The sequence below is a fragment of the Colius striatus genome, chromosome 12 (genome assembly GCF_028858725.1).
Source record: "Colius striatus isolate bColStr4 chromosome 12, bColStr4.1.hap1, whole genome shotgun sequence".
Classification (NCBI taxonomy): Eukaryota; Metazoa; Chordata; class Aves; order Coliiformes; family Coliidae; genus Colius; species Colius striatus.
The window spans coordinates 1,254,101-1,274,932 of record NC_084770.1 but is presented as its reverse complement, the minus strand read 5'-3'; the positions used below and the strand labels follow the sequence as shown (position 1 = coordinate 1,274,932).

The window sequence follows — 20,832 nt, the reverse complement described above, 5'->3', positions numbered from 1 at the left end:
CTAAGGTTGTATACCTACCTAATAATATGCTTTATATAGATAGATAGATAAAAATACATATATGGGTAGCTACCACACTATGATATGAAGCTCTGTCTTCTCTCTTTGCTCATTTAAAAACAAACAAACTAACCAAGTCCCCAAAGCCAGTAGTTCCAACAAACTACACTTCCTGGCAGCAAAGTAAACAGAAATGTATATTTCTCATAAAAGCTGGCAAAGAAATGTGTTAGGGAGGAGAGCTCCCAGATTGTACACTGCTGTCCCTTCGTAGCCTCTGAGAGATTAATAGGGGCTTTACAAGCATCCTATCGGTACCCCGTGTTTGTCTTGGCCTGCAACTATTGTTTGGGTTGGTTTGAATTTTAGGCTTTCCTGTCTGCTTTTTCTAGTAAGATCCAGTTTTCTGATACAGGTGAACATATGGCAGGAGCCAACTTTCTGTAAAGCTTTACAAGGTGTTAGAATTATCACTTGAGAGAAAATTCATAGATCTGGCTAACTCTTCTCTTCTTACTCAGTGAATTTTTATCAGAAGAAGGTCAGGAAAAATTCTGGAATTTTGTTGAAGCCAGCCAAAATATTAAGCCATCTGAACATGATGGTAAGTTTTCACAACCTTTTCTTGATGATGACTGCTAGTTTACAGGGTTGAAAAATAAACCAATGTTTGGAGTTCCTTTGTGTTAGTATTGTAAAAGTCAAACCAGGACTGATCTCAGTAGTATTTGTACTGCAAAGTGCTCAAGGCTTCTGGATACTCATTTGACAAAAGCTGTACTGGATGAGTCTGAAATGTGTTTTGTGTGCCAGTTTCTGTTTCTATGTGAAGTATAAAATGTTGTAAATGCTTTATCTCTCCATTTCTGTTTCTCAACTGGAATTAAATGGGAGCTCTTAACTGCTTCTCCCCAAGCCTATGTTTGCATCCTCAGGAATGTTTTTAGGTGTTCTCTCATGGATGTCTAAGGAAGTTCACTCTCATCCATCTGTAGAACTGTCTGTCATGAAAATTGTGGAGGAACAGCCATATGCATACTTACAGTTATTGTCATGGGCTTCTGTTAGTATAAATCACAATTAAGATGAAAAGCTCCTCTTCAATGAGAATATGGTGTACAAAAATAACTGCTTGTGCTTTGACTTTGCAGGTAGCGATTATTCTTCGTACCATGAAATGCTGAAAGTAGCCTGCCAGACCCTGTCACCTCTGCAGCAGAATTTGTTGAAATTTTCTTTGTCTTTACGCTCTTATTCTGCAACAGTTCAAGCTTTTCAACAGGTTAGTACAGGAAATCCTCCAATAACTTGTAGAGGTTTACCTAGGAAGGCCCGGTAAGGGGCGAGCTGCTTAAGGAGACATTTGAGAATATAACCCCCCTGTGAACTGATTCAGAGCTCCATACTTCTGAGCTGGAGAGTGTATGCATCTATGAATTTCACTGAGTGCCAAATTTGAGTCCATCTGTCTAGAGTAGACTAAAGAACTGGGATTTTGCCAGGTCTGCACAGCTTTGATGCCCACCGCCCTACTACTTGTGTGAAGATTTTTATGAGGAAAATTCCTATGGTTTAGTTGGTACTTTTGCTGCTGCTCTTCCTCTTAGTCACTTACACTAATTTGAAGACAGTAATCCATGAATACATCCCTCTAGTGATCAGAACCCACCAGTGGAAGCTCGTTGTACTCTCTATTCTTTTTCAAACTCAGGGTGTTATACAGCAAATTGTCTCACATTCTCATGTGCTTTAATTAAGTTAATACTGGAAGACATCCTCCTTTTTCACCTGGAATCTTCATATCATTTCCTGTTTAACAGACATAGAGGTTTCTGATGGGTACTGCAACAAAAACTCAACCAAACCCAAACTAATATTACAATTAATAGTAATAGACTGGAAAAATATATAAGAAGTTAAGACTTAACATGCAGCTTTGCAGTTTTTCTTTGCATTTAGATTATGTTGGGAAGAGAGAAGAAGTGTAGGGAGGAAGTACTGGTTTAAAATTTAGGAAATCAAAGAAGACTCATTGCTACAGAGCTCTGCTGTTAACCATTTTCACTTCTTCTAAGGGCAAACATTCAACCTACTTTCTTGCAAATATCTTAATACAGATAGCAACAGATGAACCTCCACCGAAGGGCTGTACCCTGTTTTTTTCTGTGCATGGGGAGAAGACATGTGAATTTGACTCTCTTGGAAACCTTTTACAGGCAGCTTCAGAAAGGTATTTGCTTGATTTCCTGTCATTGGATTAGCTCTTAAAATTTAACCTAGTTAGACTTACTGCTCTAAAGAGATTGTAATAAACCAGCAGTTTCTACGTTCTTCAGTGTTGAGTTATACTGCCCATTGCTTGCTCAAAAGTGGCAGCCTCTCACTAATTAATTAATTCATATTGGAATGACTTATCCCCTGCTCTTTGTTGTTCTGATTGGAAGAGGGATTTCTGCAGGGAAAGTGGGAAACAATTTGTTTAAGGACAGTAGGAGTTCTCAGGGATGTGAAAAGCCTTTAGTATGCAGGGAGAACAGAAAGAGCTGGGCTGCATATTCAAATGATAGTTAATGTAACAGATTGTTTAACGAAGAGCTTGAGTATTTTTTCCCCTATGTAATTTTCTCAGCATCAACAAAGAAAACTATTACCACACAATGTACTTCAAACTCATTTCTTTGCCAGAATAGAACTTGGTTATAACTTTTAGTAACAAAAAGAAACTTTTCTGTTAGCCTTTCGTTTGTTACACAGAATTTATCAGTCACTACTGTTAACTGGAAATATAAGGGAAGGGGTTACTTTTCAGAATAAGGATCACATTAATTTCAAAACAGCACCTAGCTACTTGTTTCATTGTCATGGGTCCATTTTTAACAAAGCTTTATCAACATGCATCAACAACCAATGACCTTCATAACATCTGGTAAGTGGTATGATGATATTGATCATACGAGCTTGACATACATCTTGTGAAGGCAGGAACAAGGATTAAACGTGAGAAAAAGAGCTTTTGAATCATTCATGGAGTGAGGAAATGCAGTGAATCACAGTGTGATAACCTTCCATGTTTATTCTTAGGCCAAAGCCATTTTTGTTCAAAGGGGACCACAAGTACCCCATGTCAAACCCCGAGAGTCCCGTCGTTATACTTTACGCTGAGATTGGCTCAGAGGAGTTTTACAGCCACCATAAGAAGCTTGTTTTAAAGGCTGAGGCAGGAGAAATCACTTATGTCCTCAGACACTATATTGCTGTAAGTATGTGTGTGCATTGCAACAGAGGTATTTGACAAGGGAAGAGTAACTGGCACGGGCTTTAAAAAAGAAAATTGGCCAAGTGTGTTCCTGTTAAATTGACGCATGCTGATGTTTCTTTGGGATACTAGAAGTTCATTCTGTATTGCATGTAGCTGAGGAATACAGAATATTTCAAATCTATGGATTGTTTAAATAAGAAGATAATTTCGTTTCATAAATGCAGAGTTAAACTCCAGGTTAACTGCAGACTTCAATCTGAACAAATAATGTTATACTTGTATTAGGTGATACACTAATATATAATATATCAGATTACTATAGAATCATGGAATGATCTTTCCACAGTCAGACCACTTAGGTGATATGAAAAGCTTAAGGTGCCCCTTTGAAATGAATAGCATTGCTTCAGTGACAATTGTATTACAGAACCACTTACCCCTCCCCTAGAGCAATTAGTCTTGGTTTCCATCCCCCTCCCCTAAATGCCCCATAACTGCTGGATTAGTGTTTAAAATTACATTTCAAAAGCTCTGAGAAATTGCAGTTATTTGATTTTTTTCCTGAGTGTTGCTTACTGTTCCTAAACCTGCAGTGTAGCAGCTAGTAGCCAGACTTGAAGGTAAAAAAGCCCCATCATCTAGTTCACTTCTAGTGACATCTGTACTTTTCAAGTCACACATGGCATACACCACTTTCCTGTTAAAAAATACTGTGTTTCAATATTGGGAGAAGTACTTGTATTCAAAAGGAGGTGTATTACACAATAGATCTTGATACAATTGTGTGGCTCCCACATACTTCAAAATACTTTTCACAAGTGAGCACGTTTGTTTCCCATTAAAGTCAGAACTATTATGTGTCTCTCCTGAGTCCTTGATTTATTCATTTTTTGTAAATCTCTGTTGTAACTCTTCAGTGAAGATTTCATTTTTAACTTCACAATGAGTTCCCTGCCCTCCTCTATCTGACTTGATGGTGTGAGTCTATCCTGCTCTCCTTGGCTTACATGCTGAATCCTGAAAACATCGCTTTGTGTTCCTCTTTGCTTTGTGTTTTTTGGTGGATTTTTTGGTTCAGAGACATACCTTTGCTTGCTGAGCAAAAATAAGTTTTGTTGAAACACAGTAGGAAACGTAGTTATTACAGTACATTACTGCAGAGTCACTCTTTGTGCTTTTCTCACTTATGCACTGCCGGTTATGTCTGAAATATGAGATTTCTTAGCTTAGGGAAATAGCAGCTTTTAATTTGTGCATCAAAGCAAAGAGTGGCAATACTGTACTGTTTGCTTTTCCTTATAGAATCCCAGTAAAGAAAAAGTCTACCTCTCTGGCTATGGTGTGGAATTGGCTATTAAGAGTACAGAATACAAGGCCAAGGATGATACACAGGTGAAAGGTGAATTACTGTTTTCAGTATTTTAACATGAACACTTTCATTTTCCAAAGATATTTTAGTATTTCTTTTATATGACTGTTTGTTTGAATTGCAGATATTCTTTTTTCTTCAGCTCTGAAATCCCTTCTCTTCCTCTCTCATTTGGCATTATGCTCTTTATGAAGCATAAGTTTGCCATGGCACTTGTCTTCTGTCTCTGTGAAACGCTGGGCACATGACTCTGGACTAGATCTTACTAATGGCACTGTTATTGCAACTAATTTTTCACCAAATAACCAGAGCAGATGTAAAGCAATTCCCCTGCTTTCATTTGCCTTAGTTTATCCATCCTCAAAGCAGAATGTGGTGTTTTAGAAAATAGAACTTAGAATCCTGCATGTCTTTCGCTTTTGCTGCTTGGTTTAGAGTGCTGATCTCTGGTTTGCAAACTCCCATGCACCTGCCAAAACTATTTGGTTAGGGTAATCTCTGTGTATGCTTTTTATTTAGAGATACACACACACACATCTAAAACCCCACAACTTCCTGCTTTTATCTTGGATTTAAGTACGAGAAAAGAAAAAAGTCTTTCAGGGTTTTAGTTTGAGATAACAGTTGTGGAGAACAGAACTCAGATTTTGAATTGGGTTCTTCAGGGTATTGCAGTTTTATCAGTTTCTAGATAAAGATCTAAACTCTGACTTGGAACATTTGCCACCACCTAGACTATAGGCATGTAAACCCTTTGGTCTTTATTTATAAAAGTATTTAAGAGAAACTATCATACTAGATGAGGTGATCTAAGATTTTTATTACTATGTGAGAATTTCCACTGCTTTGTCATGAAAAAGTCATGCAAAAGTCCTGGTATTGTTTGAAGAGTAGGACATTGGAGGCCTTTGTCTCTTCAGGTGGGGAAAATAAAGTAGTTCTGGGGAAGATTTGTTATTTGTAAACTTGTGAAGTTTTGTACTGATCAGTAATCTAAAATGTTTTACAAAATGGACAAACTGTACTTGCTTTGCTATGAGCTGCTAAGAGCTCATAGATGCTGAGTTGCACATAGAGAGATATGGTTCTCATCCAGCTCTGTCTTAATTCTGTGCATGGTCTGACTGTACAGCCTTTGTTCATGCCTATGCTGGTTTGGCTTATCCAGAAGCAAACACTCATCTAAAAGGTCAGGACTTCTAGTTAGACATGCACAAAGTGTCTAGATTGGAGCTGGCTTGTGTCCAGCTACTTAGGAGATCATGTGAGTCTTTTGTACCCTTTTTTCCTGTTGTTTTTTAAAGCCTAGAATTGGACTTTACTCAGATACTGTTTCTTTACTCTTGCACTTTGGGACTAAAATCAGGGTTGTGTTCGCAATTGAAGTCTAGCACTTAAACCTCAAAGCTGGATAGCTCCTAGGTCTCTGTCATGTCCACTCATCTTAAGCTTTCCCTTCTCAATAATCCAACTTGGTTTTATTTCAGCCATTACTGTGTTCATTTGTAAAGGTTTAAAGTAAACTGGAAGCTTGGCCTTTCTTTCTACGTTGTGATTACTGCAGTGTAGTATTGTTAAACTAATCAGAATGAGTGTGAGAACTGTTCCTGAATAGCTTGGTAATCCTGTTGTTCTCTGTGTGTTTGCAGGCACAGATGTGAATGCTACAGTAATAGATGAAAGTGACCCTATTGATGAAGTACAGGGATTTATGTTTGGAAAACTAAGGTAAAACTCAGGTTTAAGTTGTTGATCTTTGTCATATCAAAAACCTTGATGCAGAAATGTTGATCTTTTGTTTTGTTGTTACTTTTAAAATGTCTGAGTGGTCCCTGTGTGTTAGCAGCATACTTATCCACATGGTAGTTTGTTTGAATTAGCAGCAGACTTGCTTATAATAACCAGAGAAGTTGTTTTACCCTCATTCCTTTTCAGGCAGTTGTATCCTGACTTGACAAAAGAACTGAAAGAGCTCAGAAAACACCTTGTGGAAAGTACCAATGAAATGGCACCTTTGAAAGTATGGCAGTTACAAGGTAATCCATATGAAGACATTCAGTGTTGTACTGCAGAAAACTTTGTGTAAACATATCTGCTGGTGTTCTACACAAATGAGTTTGCTAGTGGCTGCATACAGTTGAAGGAGTCTGATATACAAATTCCTGCCTTGCAAAACACTGCATTTTCTGAAGTGCCTCCTGTTGAAATGGCTTTTAGAAAGACTGTTTCACAGGACTTAGGAAGTACAATAAGTGACCTGCTGACTGCTTGTATGATCTGCTAAATGCAGAAAAGCTAAGGAAGTGTAAAGTTTGTTTTGATGGTCACATGGTGTGGAAAGCCAAGATTTCTCAAGACCAAAAGGAAAACTGAATTTCAAAAGCATCTACAGGCAACTCTGGACTGTTTCCCTGGAAGTCATCTGTAGAGGCCTTTGGAAATGTTGAACATATATTGTAGCCACAGAGAATCTACCAATATCCAGCAGAAGGCTGTTTGTTTTAGGAGCTTGGGAAACTAAGTACCCAGACCTCTTCTGAAGGGCAAATCTTCCCCCTCTCAGCCAAAGAAAAAAGGTGATAATCTGGACTCATTGAAGCAACCTATAGATAGGATACATGGGTCCATTTTGAAAGGGTTACTTATTTCAAAGCAACAAATAGAAGCTGTATGCAAGGAAGATCTTTTAAAAAATGTATCTAATGGTGTGGAGAGAAAATGAATTTTCATAGGTAAGAAACAAGCAACAAAGTTGAAAGCTGAAGTTAAGGTGACTCTGTATGGGCTTGCTTTTCAGGTTAGAATTCCTGACTTCTTTTTTTCACTTCCAGATTTGAGTTTTCAGAGTGCGGCTCGTATTTTGACTGCTCCCCCTGCGCATGCTCTGATGGTCATGAAAGATCTTAGTCAGAACTTTCCTACAAAGGCCAGGTAACTTACGAGTTCCAGGTAATTTTCTTACAGTCTTTTCTTCTGAGCATAATCTGAGACAGGCAGCATTGGCTGGGTTAAAGTCTGAGTTTCCACTTAGCTGGAAGAAAACACTAGGGAATGTTTATGCAGAGAAGTTCTTCAGCCTGCAGTTACAAAGAGGACTGGACAGTGTTTTTCTTGGATGGCAGTTGATGTGGACTGGTGAAAAATCTGACAGAATTACCCATTCAATTTTTTTGTAAAATGCTGCTGAACCTTTTGCATCAAGTCCTCAAGAATTTACTGGATAGGTTTTCTGTTTGGTGGTTTTATCTACCCACCTGTTTTCTGCTGCCAGCTTCTACCTCTGCCTTTTTAGCAGCTGCCCATTTTTATTACGGTCAGTGTGGAAGTCAACACTGAGAGTTACCATGTGCTTAACAATGTTATGTTCTGTTGAATTATATCATATGAGAAAAAATAGTGCCTCCTATTGTTTAATGGTACCACAGAGTGCAATTGCTTCCTATTGTAACTCTTTATAGTAGGAGGAGATATATAAAAATATATAGATAAGGTACAAAAAGTTGGATGAGTAGGTTAGATAAAGGTGATTCACAGCCTGATGTTTTTATTTCTGTAGAGCCATAACAAAAACAGTTGTTTCTTCGGAGCTCAGAGCAGAGATTGAAGAGAACCAAAAGGTAATGCTTCCAGAGCCTCTGCACTTATGTTTTCATATGAATAATTATTCTATTTGAAAGTCTGCATTTTGTTCAGAATACTGAGCTGGTATTTCCACACACAGCTTTGTCCCAGTAAACATCTGGGAAGTAAAGAAGTGGTGGATTTTCAAACATGCATTAGAAATGTAATTTAGCTCATTTGCTCAAACAGGAAAATATTTCTTAGCCATTCATGGAGTGAGATCACTGGGAAGGGTAATATGGGATTTTGTTCACAGAGCTGCCCTTAGAATGGTTGATTGCAGCAGTCAAGGGATCCAATAGTTATTGTGCATACACTTGTTAATATACATGGACATGATCTTCTGTTCAATATCTAAACACAGACTCTGGTAACTGTATTTATGTGTAAAATTAACTTTAAATACAGTACTATGTTGCCTACCCTGGGGGAAAATGCTTATTTAAAGAAAACATACAGAGTAGGTGTTGTTAGGATTTCCGTGCAGACTGTCTTAACTTCATCTGCAGGACAGGACTGTGTCAAAAATGAAGTAGTAAAGATTTTTGGTGTCTGTCACATCAGTCTTTACTTATAGTTTCTGAGTCACACATCTGTAGTGATGACTTGCCAGCTGAAGTTGTTCAGAGATGGTCAGTATGTTTCTTCTAGAACTGTACCTGCCAGGTGGGCACCTTTCAGTGTCTGGGCTAGTTCTATTTCAGTGGTGTAGCAGATGTGTGACATCTGAATGTCAAAGCATTAATCATTCTGGGGAGTAGTTCAAAAGAGGCTGACTTCAAGTTACTGATTTTAAGGTTTTGTTTGTGTTCTGAACTTCTTAAAAGCAACTGGAATTTGGAAGTGTGAAGTGCTTTTTAGTGGAGGTTATACAAAGTCAAAAGGTAGTTATATTTTTAGATGATTTTTAAATATCTGAGCTGGATGGAACATATCTTGTTAGAGAGCTATTGCTTCAAATATATCTTTAGCTTCTTCTTAAAGTTTTAAGGATGAAGAAGAAATGTAGTTCTCATTCCTCAGTTTGAGATGGTGCTTAGGTACCTGAATTCATCAATGTTTACAAGGAAGTCAACAGAATGAACTCAAAACCTTGTACTGTGGCTTAGAATGATTCATACTATGTGGAGGAAATGGTTCCAGTATTGGTGCTTTGAGAGTGAAACTACTGAAAGGATAAAATTTAACAGCTATCCAAGTAAGTCAACATGTGCTTTCAAAACCCCTCAGATTTTGAAGGACCTCTGGAGGTCACTGAGCAGGTTCTGGTGTTTGCAGAAAAATGTTTCAACAGCTTTGTTGTGTACTTGGCATTAGCAAAGCACTGAGAGAAAAACAATAGCCACTTGTGAACCTAGTACAAGCTGTTGTGCTGGATTTTGTACACTTCAGATACAGCTGATAGTGCAGTCTGGATAAAGTGCAAAATAAAAGTTTAAGACGGTAATAAAACCGAAGCCAGACAACAGCTTTTGCTATATGATATAGGCTGCTCTAGTCATACATTTTGGTGTCACTTGGTATTCATAGGGAAAATACAAAGTATGTGGTGTACACATGTCTGTTGAAAATCTAATCAATGATAGTGGGTTAGTCTAGTAGCAAATGCAAAATTAGCAGACATCTACTTACAAATCCCCTGAGACTCCTGTTCTGAAAGAGAAATCTCTTGTTGTTCAATAGCAATAAAATCAGAAAAGAAAGGATGTGGTTTGACACTCTGGTTATGGAAGGAACCCAGTCTAGAGTGTAAGTGCAAGCTAAAGATACCTGGTGGCTCTTCTGTTTTGTGTTAGATCTCACTGGTCCACTGGTAAAGCCATGACTTTGTGGATTCATTTTTATTCAGAGTAGTCCAGGCTACTAGATCCAGATGTGGCTACATTTAACCCTGCCCTTTAAAGCTATTTTTGGCATCACTCAGTTTGTGTGGATATGATTTGATAGTGAAGTTCACTACTAGTAAGTTATATTTTACACTGCCTGTACTCAGCTTACTTTGGGAGCCTTTTTATTTAACAAAATATCTAAAATTGTCCTGAATAGATGCTGCTTTCCTGTTCTTGGTACTTCACATCACACCTGCTATTCTCTTTGTTTCTCTGCACACATTCTTTATGATATTAGTGGTTTTAAGTGTCTAAATACCATGTTTCTCCTTCATTGTTCCCCGTGCCTCTCAATAGAATTGTGTAACTGCTACTGCAAGAAAAGAGGTATTGGAAGGAAGGAAGCAATGCAATTTCTCAGATTTTAAACAGACCTTTTCATGCTAGAGTTGTGGAATTTGCTTCAGGAAGAGTGTGTCTCGCTCACCTCTCCTGATTCAAAATTGTTTCCTATGATGGTGCCTCAGTTCAGGGGCAGGTACCCATTCAAATGGGGTACTGCTTAGAGCTACTTAACAAGAAATTCCAAAACACTGGCATGACTTTTTCCATTTGTGTGCTGCCTGATTTTAGGGAGATCAAGACTGCAATGACAGCTTGTCTGCTTATTATTGGTGACACAATGAGTATGTCAATTTAACTGGTATCTTAAACACAGTAATTCCACTAGTGAGGTCTTTTCTGCCCAAAGCTGCATATTGAAGAGTTAAGATGGGTAACTGGATGCTATTTGTCCATCTATTTTGTGAGCTGTCAGATAAAAAAAAATTACTTCTCTTCAATGTTTTTAATAATTTAATCTCATAATTAAATATATCTATAATATATTGTATATTAATATAATGAAAAAGTCTACTCTGGGACTTTCCTAGACAGTACTAAATCATGTAGAAAGAAACAAATTCAATCCTGCTTTATATATCTATGCACTAAACAGCTTCAGTTGTGTTTTCCTCTGGTGTGGATGTGTGCACCAAGTCAGCAAAGGCTGCAGATGAGAAATAAAGCAATTTGTAATGCAATAAGGGAGAGAAAATCTACACTTGGGACACATTCAATTCTCCAGTAATTTATTTTCTGTGCATTCTTCTAATGGCTTTCTACTTTCTTGCAGTATTTCAAAGGAACATTAGGATTGCAACCAGGAGATTCTGCTCTGTTCATCAACGGACTACTTATTGATTTAGACACTCAGGACATATTTAGGTAGGGATGTTTTCTTTTTCAGGATAACTGTATCCTGTTTAGGAGCTTGTATCTTGCTTGTGCGTGAGGATAAAGTCACTTAGTTTGAAACCTTCTTCACTAAGTTTGTACCTAGACTAGGTTTGATTGTGAAGTACTGGAAAAAACAAATCATGTCTCCTTGTCTTACACAAATGCATTTCTAACAAAAAAGCTGATGTGAAAACTGGAGTGCCTTTGCAGATTGGAATGGGAAGTCACCCTTTATGGTTCTTTTGATCTGTGCTGTGACTAGCAAGATTTTGCTCTCCAGGACCAAAGACTGATTTTCAGAGGAATCATCTGAAAACCACTCTATATCTTTGTCAAGATTTCAGTAATGTACAGTTGAAGTTCCATATGTATATCATGCTTTAGTCACCTCTATTTCATGTAACTTTTCCTCCAAATACAATATAATTGAATAGGTTTAAGTTATCTCAAGTTCCTTAGGACAGTAGAAATAGGTGATAAACAAGAAGCACTGTACAGACCTGTTTATACCTTTCATCTGCTAACCCTTTAAAATCCAGTTCTTTAAAATTCAACCAGCTTTTTTCTTTCCTGCCAGCTTGATTGATGTGCTACGCAATGAAGCCCGTGTTATGGAGGGCCTGCACAGCTTAGGAATTGAGGGCCTTTCCTTGCACAATGTTCTCAAGTTGAACATCCAGCCATCAGAATCTGACTATGCTGTGGACATCAGAAGCTCTGCTATTTCAGTGAGTGTAGTTTTATATAAGAAGGATCTGATTTGCCATTGGGCAGTGCATTCTTAAGCTGTCTGGGGAACTTTTGACCGTGTCTCACCATCAGCTCTAGAACTGCAGTGAAGGGAAAAAGAAACCTAAGGTTCTAAATAGCTCTTTTTAAAAAGCTTAACTTATTCAATTCTCAAACTAGTGTCTGATTTTAAAATATTTTACAGTCTCACACTTGAGCAGGAGACCTGTCAATCATTTCAGTGCCTTGATTTTTCTTAGTGGATCAACAATCTTGAAGTTGACAGTCGGTACTATTCCTGGCCTTCCAGTGTGCAGGAACTGCTGCGTCCCACGTTTCCAGGAGTGATCAGACAAATTAGAAAGAACTTCCATAATTTTGTAAGTAACAAGCTGACTAGAAATGAAATGAAATGTGCGTTTTGTTTTTTCAACAGCAGGGACGTTAACTTTTGTGACTTGCTCACGTATCTGCTGGATTCCCTGTCGCTTAAACATCTCGAGAGAGGAGGCTTTTCTATGAGCTTTTGTTGTACTCGTACTAGCAAGTTATGGCTGAGAGCAGAGATGACTGAGCATGATTCTCTGGTGTCTGTGAGATGCCAAAAATTGCTTCATCAATGGAAAAAACTATCATCTGACAAATGAGAAAGTGGTGCACTTCACCTTTATGATAATACCTTGAAGCTAGTTGATGAAATGTTTCAAATTTGTTAATTACTGACTTCTTAACAGGGTTAAGAACAACTTCAGTGTGTCAGTTAGAAAGCATTCTTGCAGCAAGACTTCAAAAGGTGATCAACTGCCCTGCACTTAATCCTGGGTGTCCTTTTCGCCTCTAAGTAAAGTACTTACATCTAAAAAGGCATTTATAAATTCTGTACTGAGCTCCTGTTGTGTGCCAGAATGGCCCCAAAGAAGAAGGGACTCCACTAGTTAGTGGCAAATATGACTTGAACCACCTCAAGCTGTGAGAGCTTTCATGTGTTATATTTTTCTTTTGGAATTCAGTCCTTTAACACAGATGTTATTAAATGAAAAGGCCACACTTGGCATAAATAAAGGGCCTAAATTCATTCTGAATAGCCCAGTTCTGTCTGGCTTTGGGCTTGCTTTGAGAATGTCTTGGCAGCATCAGCTGGCCAGGGGGTTGAGCCAAGCAGAGCTGTGTTGGTCAGCTCTGACAGATGCCTGTTTCCCATGCATAATTTAACAGGTGGATTTGTGTACACACAGAAGCAGAAGCCTGAATGCTTCTGTAAAGACATGAAGTACATAAAGAGTCTGGTCTCTTCTGGTTAAAGAAGGGTTTTACAGTAGATTATTGAGTGGGCTTCATCTCCCTGACAGCATATAAACCAGGACTGATGACAATACTGCATGACTCTTGAACGAAACTCTAATCAAAAACCCCTATCTTGACTTCTTAAGGGAACAGAAACTTTTCACTTGCAATTTGTGTGCAGGTGCTGATATTAGATCCCACTCATGAAACCACAGCTGAATTACTGAATGTGGCAGAGATGTTCTTCAGTAACCACATCCCACTGAGGTAATTGCTACGCTGTAATGGGGACTTTTTTCACATGTTTTTGTGACTTGTGTAATTGTAACATTTTCATTGTAGACACTGTAGAAATGTTACAGATCTCAGGTTGGTTGTTTCTTCTTTAAAATTGTTTGAATATAAGCTTTGCTACTAGCAAAACAGAGTTCAGCTTCTTTAACAATCCAACAGAAACTTAATAGCAAGTAGTTTGGATGAAAGAGAGATAAAAAAGAAGATTCTGATGGTCTCACCATTAGACATGACACGTCCCAAGTTGGTTCCTGGCTGCTCTGCTCAACATCTTGCCAGTCTGCTCCAGAAAATGCCTCTAAGATGATGGTCGTAGCTGACAGGTGTATGAAGAGTTGATTATGTATTAGCATGATAGATTCAGCATGTGGGGTTTGCTTGATTGCAGGATAGGACTTGTCTTTGTGGTTAATGACTCAGAGGATGTTGATGGACTTCAGGATCCCGGTGTTGCCCTCCTTAGGGCATACAATTACGTGGCACAAGAAATGGACAACAATTATGCTTTCCAGATGGTCATGTCTGTAAGTATTAATTTAAAATGGAAATTAGCATACATCTGTGGAAAAGACTAAAATACTTAGATGCTAATATGTAGATAACAGAAGACAAGTGTCTTTGACTCAGTTATTATTCAGAGTATCTCTGAGTTCACGTTATTTTGTCAGGGGCTTCCTACCTACCTTTAACAAGGGAGACTTGTTTTAAATGTGACACTAAATGCTTTTGCATGTTCTGCTGATTCTGCCAGTGAGTCCTGAAGTGCCTTATCCCTTCAATATCATAATTTGTTTTGAACAGTTCCTGTTGTATACTTTTGCCACATCAAAGGACAGTACAGGTGCTACTAAATGCATTTTCACTTGTGCTTTGACGTTGTTGTACAAATCAGCAAGCTGGGGCATACTGTAGCATTGAACTGATGATGACTTTAAGACAATTACTTTTAGTCCTTTAAGTCTCATTTTTTAGATGTTTGGAAGTCATAAGTAAAATCATGTGCCTTCAAGAGGGAAACAGTTACTTTATATGTGAGGTCTGTTGTATTGTTTGTAGGCATGTCTTGAGTTCTGAAGGGTAGCTCTTTGGATATGCTTTACTTGAGCCTTTTCTTCCCTGAGCATTACTTTTCTCCCTCAAATACCATCACTAATTAAAGATGCAAGTTATTATTTGAGGAAATACCTGATATTTACCTCCTTCTAATCTCAATGGAATGACTGTAAGGTCAAGCAAGACAGTTAGAAGAGCTACAAGTGTTTGGAAGTTGTTATTGCAGCTAGCAAATAAATATGAAAATCTGTTTTGCAATCTGTCATTATAATTACTTCATTATAACTACTGGAACACAGGTGATAGGTCAACTTACCTTTGATGAAGACAGAGGCTTTAGGATTGCAGCTGTAATTTGTATCCCTCTTTTCAGATATATAACAAAGTAAGAACAGGAGATCAGCTGAAAGTGGAGCATGTGGTTAGTGTTCTTGAGAAACAGTATCCATATGTGGAAGTCAACAGCATTCTGGGAATGGATTCTGCCTATGATCAAAACAGAAAGGTAAGAATCCATCAAATAGAGCTTTTTTTTCCCTACAATTTTTGTTTCAACACCATTTTGAAAAGACAGTGACATTCAGTTTCTTGAGCCAATTCTCTTACTAACCAGGTGGCTATTTTGTAAGCACACAGGGTGACTTTCAGTAAGACTTCAATAAGTATTTACATTCAGCTTTATATAATATACATTATATATGTAGAGAGTAATATATCTATTTAAAAATGTATATGTATATTACAAAGCCCAAGAAAACTTTCCTGTGAGTCTTAAGTCATGCTTTCCTTCTGTCACACAGACTTCAGTAGAATTTAAAACCACTTGAAAAAAATCAAGGTGATGGGATGGTTTCTAAGAAAACCAAATGGCTTAACGTCTGGAAAGGACTGCTGTGGGTTTTCTTTATCAGTATTTGAATACTGTGTGAAGACAAAGCAATGGTGATGAATTCAGAATGCCTTTCCTTTAGCAAAGCTACAGTCTTTCTCAGTTTCTTAAAGTTGTTTTTTAAGGTTGATACCTTTCTCTGAAAAAAATTGGGAGAGGAAATCACTGTTGGATCAAATGATATGTGAGATGAAGAAGATTTTACCTGAGGTTCTATAGGAGGATACTTAGTGTTCTAAAAGAAGGAATGAAAGTACTGTCTACAATAGCTCTGTAACACAGCTGATATGCCTACAAGGAAGGAACGTGGTCAGGGAGACAGAAGTGCACACATGTGCACACATGCTTTCCATCTTCTGATGGAGAAAAGTGAAGAGAAAAGTTTTTTGAGGAAATCAGACCCCATAAAACTAAGGCAGGCATTTTTGTATGACCAGAGAGGCCTTTTCAGCTTACATACTAGGTGCCAAACCAAACCCAAACAAACCAAAAGCAACAACTATTCTCTAGAAACTCCTAACACATGCAAAGTGCTCTGTGCAACCGGTGTACTTGACACTGTTCAGCACAGCTACATCTGTGGTAAGGATGCAGACCTTTAGATAGGGCTGTGGAGATAACCACAGAAAGGACACAAGTTAAAACACCACCAAACAACTCTTCCATGAGATCTGAAAAATAGTTATAGCTATCGCTGCTTGCCGTGCGTTTGCTGCCATTTGCAAAGTCAGTTTCCCTGCTGTGCGTTTCTTACAGTGACTAGAAAGTGCTGGTTGGAATGCATTTATTTACAGAATGACAGCAGGGAATGTTTTGCACCTCTGTATTATGAAGACATTTTTTTTCCTTTGAAACTCCAAGAGAGGGATGTTTTGTTCATGCTTCATAAAATTAATACTCTCTGTATCGTGTAAAAGCTGGAAGGACATCTTAGTGTGTTTAGAATAGACTTGTGTGGATATCACATGGAAACATGATGACTCTTCGTGGTAATGGGCTGACGTGGTAAAGCTGCTTCTTTCCCTGTATTTAGGCAGCCAGAGGTTACTATGAACAAACAGGCATAGGTCCTCTCCCTGTTGTGCTGTTCAATGGAATGCCTTTTCAAAAAGATCAGCTGGATCCTGATGACCTAGAAACTGTGACAATGCACAAAATCTTGGAAACCACTGGCATCTTCCAGCGAGCCGTGTACCTGGTAGGTGCAGAAAGGAGGTGTGACAAGCTGACTCAAAAATCCCTGACTATGTAATACACAAGTCAACAGAACTTGCATAGTTTCTTGTTTGCTTGTCTTGATTTGCTTTTGTTGTTGTTTGTGTTTTTTTCTGAGGTTACCTAAGGCAAATACACATGTGAAATAATGAACGTTGCCTTTTGCTTTCCTTCAGGGTGAATTATCTAATGACCAAGATGTGGTTGAATACATCATGAACCAGCCTAATGTTGTTCCTAGAATTAACTCAAGAATCTTAACGTCTGACAGAGAATACCTAGATCTGACAGGAATGAGTAAGGAATGCTTTTAATTGCATTAAACCTGAAGAATCTGAGTCAAAGACTTTTGCTGTCCCAGTGCAAATCTCTAGCGGCAAAGTTATTAACAGCATCCCAAGTGAGGTTCCAGCCCTGGAGCTGGGGGAGATGTTGTGTAGAATCTCAGCATTAATGTCTAAAGATTTTTTAAAATAGGGATTTGGTTGGATTTTATACAAACCTTTATGACAGTGTGGCTCAGGATGTTGAGGCCTTAGCAATGCTTACAAAAGCCAAGAATGGTCAGGTAATGGATAATGCTTGTTTCTTATTTCTAACCTCCTTTAGAGCAGAGACTGACAGTCATCTCTGGAATTAAGATTTAGCAGAACTTTTCATGGCTAAATATACTAACACCCAATGCAGTGACTGCACTAAGATGACAATATTGCAAAAACACCTGTACAACCACCTTTTTGGAGCTGCTTGAAAAACACTAAAACAGGGAATATTTAAATGTATGTTATTTACATAAATTAACTTCAACTAAGTGAGACTTGAACAGTTTTTTCAACTGACTTCTGCATATCCAGTATGCAGTGTAGTTGTTAATGTGTTTGAGACAAAAATGTAACTTAGGAGGCACCAGAATACATTCCTCACCTTATACGTTAACAGTGGAAATGAGACATAAAAACCAGTATCACGAGGTGTCCTTAATGGTACTAGTAGTGATTTTTTCCTTTCCCTTTACATGGACTGTTTGCTTTGGCATCTCATACTTTTCCTCTTCCTCAGATAACTTTTACGTGGATGATTTTGCTCGATTTACCACGTTGGATTCCAAAGACAAGACAGCTGCTGTTGCAAACAGCATGACCTACTTAACAAAGAAAGGTAACACCTGCACTGGGTTATGAACTCAAATCTTTGATGTCTTCCTTTCCAAGCATATACACAGTGCTCAGCACACACATTGAGCCTATGAGTAGTGAAGCTACCTAAGTGTCAAAGATTTTTTTCGTAAGGCACACCAGCTACGTGGAACAAGAATGTTCCTCTCTGTAATCCCAGCTTTCAATTAATAATGAAGTTCTCCTGAAGCTGCTCTTGCTGTAATCCAGATGAGCACTAGAAGTGCAGCAGTGTAAGCTCTGATCCTGCAGTGACACTTGATGAGAAAAATACAGAAGGGGTTTTAGCTTTCTGTCTCACTATTGGAAATGACTAAACGTTACATGGAATCAGAAGACAATTGTTCCTGCCCATGGTGTAAGGCAACACTGAATGTGGTCTGTGCTGTTTTTGGTGCTCCAGGGTGTGTACTGCTTTTTCCATGACAGTATTATTACAGTTACACATAAAGCCTGCCATTAGTGTTAAAACTCAGCTGTACTTCTGACTGTAAAAATACCGGCACAGACATAATTCAGAGTTTGAACAGGCCTTCCCTATATCCATTTCAGTTAGGCAGCATAAATAACCTGCTGTCATTTCACTTGTTCCTGTCTGTTGTCTTCACTAGACTCCCACAAGTTTTCCCAGGACTATCTCCAACCACTGCATACACCACTTTAAATCACAGTCACAGAATCATTACACTAACCTCACGCTACCAAGCCCATCACTAAACTAAACCATACCCCTCATCACCTCATCTATGTGTGTGTTGAACATCTCCAGGGATGGGGACTCCGCCACCTCCCTGGGCAGCCCCTTCCAATGCTTAATAACCCTCTCAGTGAAAAAGTTCTTCCTAATGTCCAGTCTAAACCTCCACCTTGAGTCCATTTCCTCATGTCCTATTATTCATTACTATAGAGAAGAGATTGACCCCAGCTTCACTACAGCTGCCTTTCAGGTAGTTGTAGAGAGGGCTCATGTCTAGACTGAAGACCCACAGCTCCCTCAGCTGCTCCCCATCAGACTTGTGCTCCAGACCCTTCCCCAGCTTTGTTGCCCATCTCTGGACATGCTCCAGCACCTCAGTGTCCTTGTAGGGAGGGGCCCAGAACTGAACACAGTATGTTGAGGTGAGGCCTCTCCAGCACCAAGTGTAGGGGGACAATCCCTTCCTTGGCCCTACAGGTTTTTCGACAGGGAAGGTAACAAAACCAGCTAACATCCAAGTCTCAACAGCATGACAGTTTTTGCAAACAGTTTGAGTCGATACCTTCAGGGTCTGGTATGAAACTGGTCATATGTAATTAATGCTGTGGCATGAAAAGAAAGCATCAGTCTATTTGAGGGGAAGAAAAAGTCAAAGATTATTCTAATAAAATCAGCACAAACTTGTTGCTTTTTGGACTTGAACTTCAGAGATTCATTATGCTCAGTACAGTGCTGCAGCTTTTTGATACACGTTGGGATTACTGTCAAATATTAACGTCTCTCTTCTTTCCCCCTTTCCTTTCTGCTTTTTGACCAGGAATGTCTTCCAAGGAGATCTATGGTAACTCATACTTTAGCATTTCATGTGGTGGTGCTTTGGGAGTTTTCTGGTTCCTTTGTAACGTTAGCTGTAGAGCCAGCAGGAAATGAAGGAAGCTGTTTAAGTGCATGTTTGCTTCAGCGCTTTTTTTCTCTAAGCAAAACTGATTTTGTGAACTAACAGCTTCAGTATGAAGAAAGGGGATGTCTGTGTCCTAGTTGGAATCTCTTATTTATAGGTTCCTTTATAATTTCTAAATGAAAAAGCTAGCAAACAGCAACCAAAAAAATCCAGGTTAGAAACATTGATGCATGCTGTCCCATGTGGGACTTTGAAAGAGGTAAATGAAACCTGAGTTTCATTACCTAACCAAGTTAGGTAATGTAACACCAATACTCTTATTCTTGTCTTGCCAGACTTCACAACTTACCTCCATCCATAACTTTCCTGAGTAATTTTACCTTTTTTTTAACCCTTACATGTACATGATTTTTTTCCTCCAAATGAGGAAAACCCGAAGCTTTCCTTCCCTTCGCCCTCAAGTTTCTCTCATGCTTGTTTGTTATAATTGCAGATGATTCCTTTGTTAGACCTGTTACTTTTTGGATTGTTGGTGATTTTGATAAACCTTCAGGGAGGCAACTGCTATATGATGCAATTAAACATCAGGTAGGTAATGTTTTCATTTGAAAGGGTGAGGGTTGTTTTGCCAGACCTCTGAGTGGTGGCCATGGCCCCGTGTCTCTAATGTAGCACAGTTTTACCTAGATCCCTGTCACAGTGGTGCCTTTATATAAACTAAACACCCGATGTTCAATTAGTTCCTTCACCCCTTTAACCTTATGCTGTCATTTGCTTAAATTGGAATCTCTTTTTCTGGTTCAGGAGCTCAAAGCTTTTGCTATAGTGTTGTTTATACCAGGTTTGTTTTTCTCATGTAAAACACACCTGGAAATGTAAAGCTTGCCTAATGCATGTTTGGTTCAACACAGAAATCCAGCAATAACATTCGCATCAGCATGATTAATAATCCCAGTGAAGATCCAGACAGCCAGAATACCCTTGTTGCTAAAGCCATATGGGCAGCTCTGCAGACACAAACATCAAATAATGCCAAGAACTTCATCACCAAAATGGCAAAGGAAGAAAATGCAAAGGCACTGGAGGCAGGAGCTGACATCTTAGAGTTTGCTGTTGGGGTAAGCATGCCTGTTGGCATTTACAAAGACAGAGTACTTTGCTTTTCTTCTAATGAGTTTTTTTAGTGTAGTATGTCCATATGCAGAAGAGTATATGCAGTAGCAATGGAGTGTGACACTC

The 20,832-nt window shown here is 38.6% G+C and overlaps 1 protein-coding gene across 5 annotated transcripts in view; it reads left to right on the top strand.

Moving 5' to 3' along the window:
- The window catches only part of UGGT1 (UDP-glucose glycoprotein glucosyltransferase 1), a 44,889-nt gene that overhangs the window by 7,378 nt on the left and 16,679 nt on the right, over window positions 1-20,832 (top strand). For 3 of the 5 annotated variants that reach the window (XM_062005913.1, XM_062005914.1, XM_062005915.1), the window contains 21 exons: window positions 522-604; window positions 1,152-1,282; window positions 2,118-2,230; window positions 3,082-3,256; window positions 4,562-4,658; window positions 6,278-6,356; window positions 6,564-6,664; window positions 7,460-7,559; window positions 8,185-8,245; window positions 11,253-11,344; window positions 11,934-12,084; window positions 12,346-12,465; window positions 13,551-13,636; window positions 14,052-14,187; window positions 15,090-15,221; window positions 16,639-16,803; window positions 16,997-17,117; window positions 17,880-17,978; window positions 19,510-19,533; window positions 20,087-20,181; window positions 20,505-20,711. In XM_062005913.1, coding sequence (XP_061861897.1) covers window positions 522-604; window positions 1,152-1,282; window positions 2,118-2,230; window positions 3,082-3,256; window positions 4,562-4,658; window positions 6,278-6,356; window positions 6,564-6,664; window positions 7,460-7,559; window positions 8,185-8,245; window positions 11,253-11,344; window positions 11,934-12,084; window positions 12,346-12,465; window positions 13,551-13,636; window positions 14,052-14,187; window positions 15,090-15,221; window positions 16,639-16,803; window positions 16,997-17,117; window positions 17,880-17,978; window positions 19,510-19,533; window positions 20,087-20,181; window positions 20,505-20,711 — 2,368 coding nt within the window. Of the gene's footprint in view, window positions 1-521; window positions 605-1,151; window positions 1,283-2,117; window positions 2,231-3,081; window positions 3,257-4,561; window positions 4,659-6,277; window positions 6,357-6,563; window positions 6,665-7,459; window positions 7,560-8,184; window positions 8,246-11,252; window positions 11,345-11,933; window positions 12,085-12,345; window positions 12,466-13,550; window positions 13,637-14,051; window positions 14,188-15,089; window positions 15,222-16,638; window positions 16,804-16,996; window positions 17,118-17,879; window positions 17,979-19,509; window positions 19,534-20,086; window positions 20,182-20,504; window positions 20,712-20,832 lie in introns of those variants that run through there. The other 2 variants (XM_062005916.1, XM_062005917.1) reach the window with 2 other exon arrangements.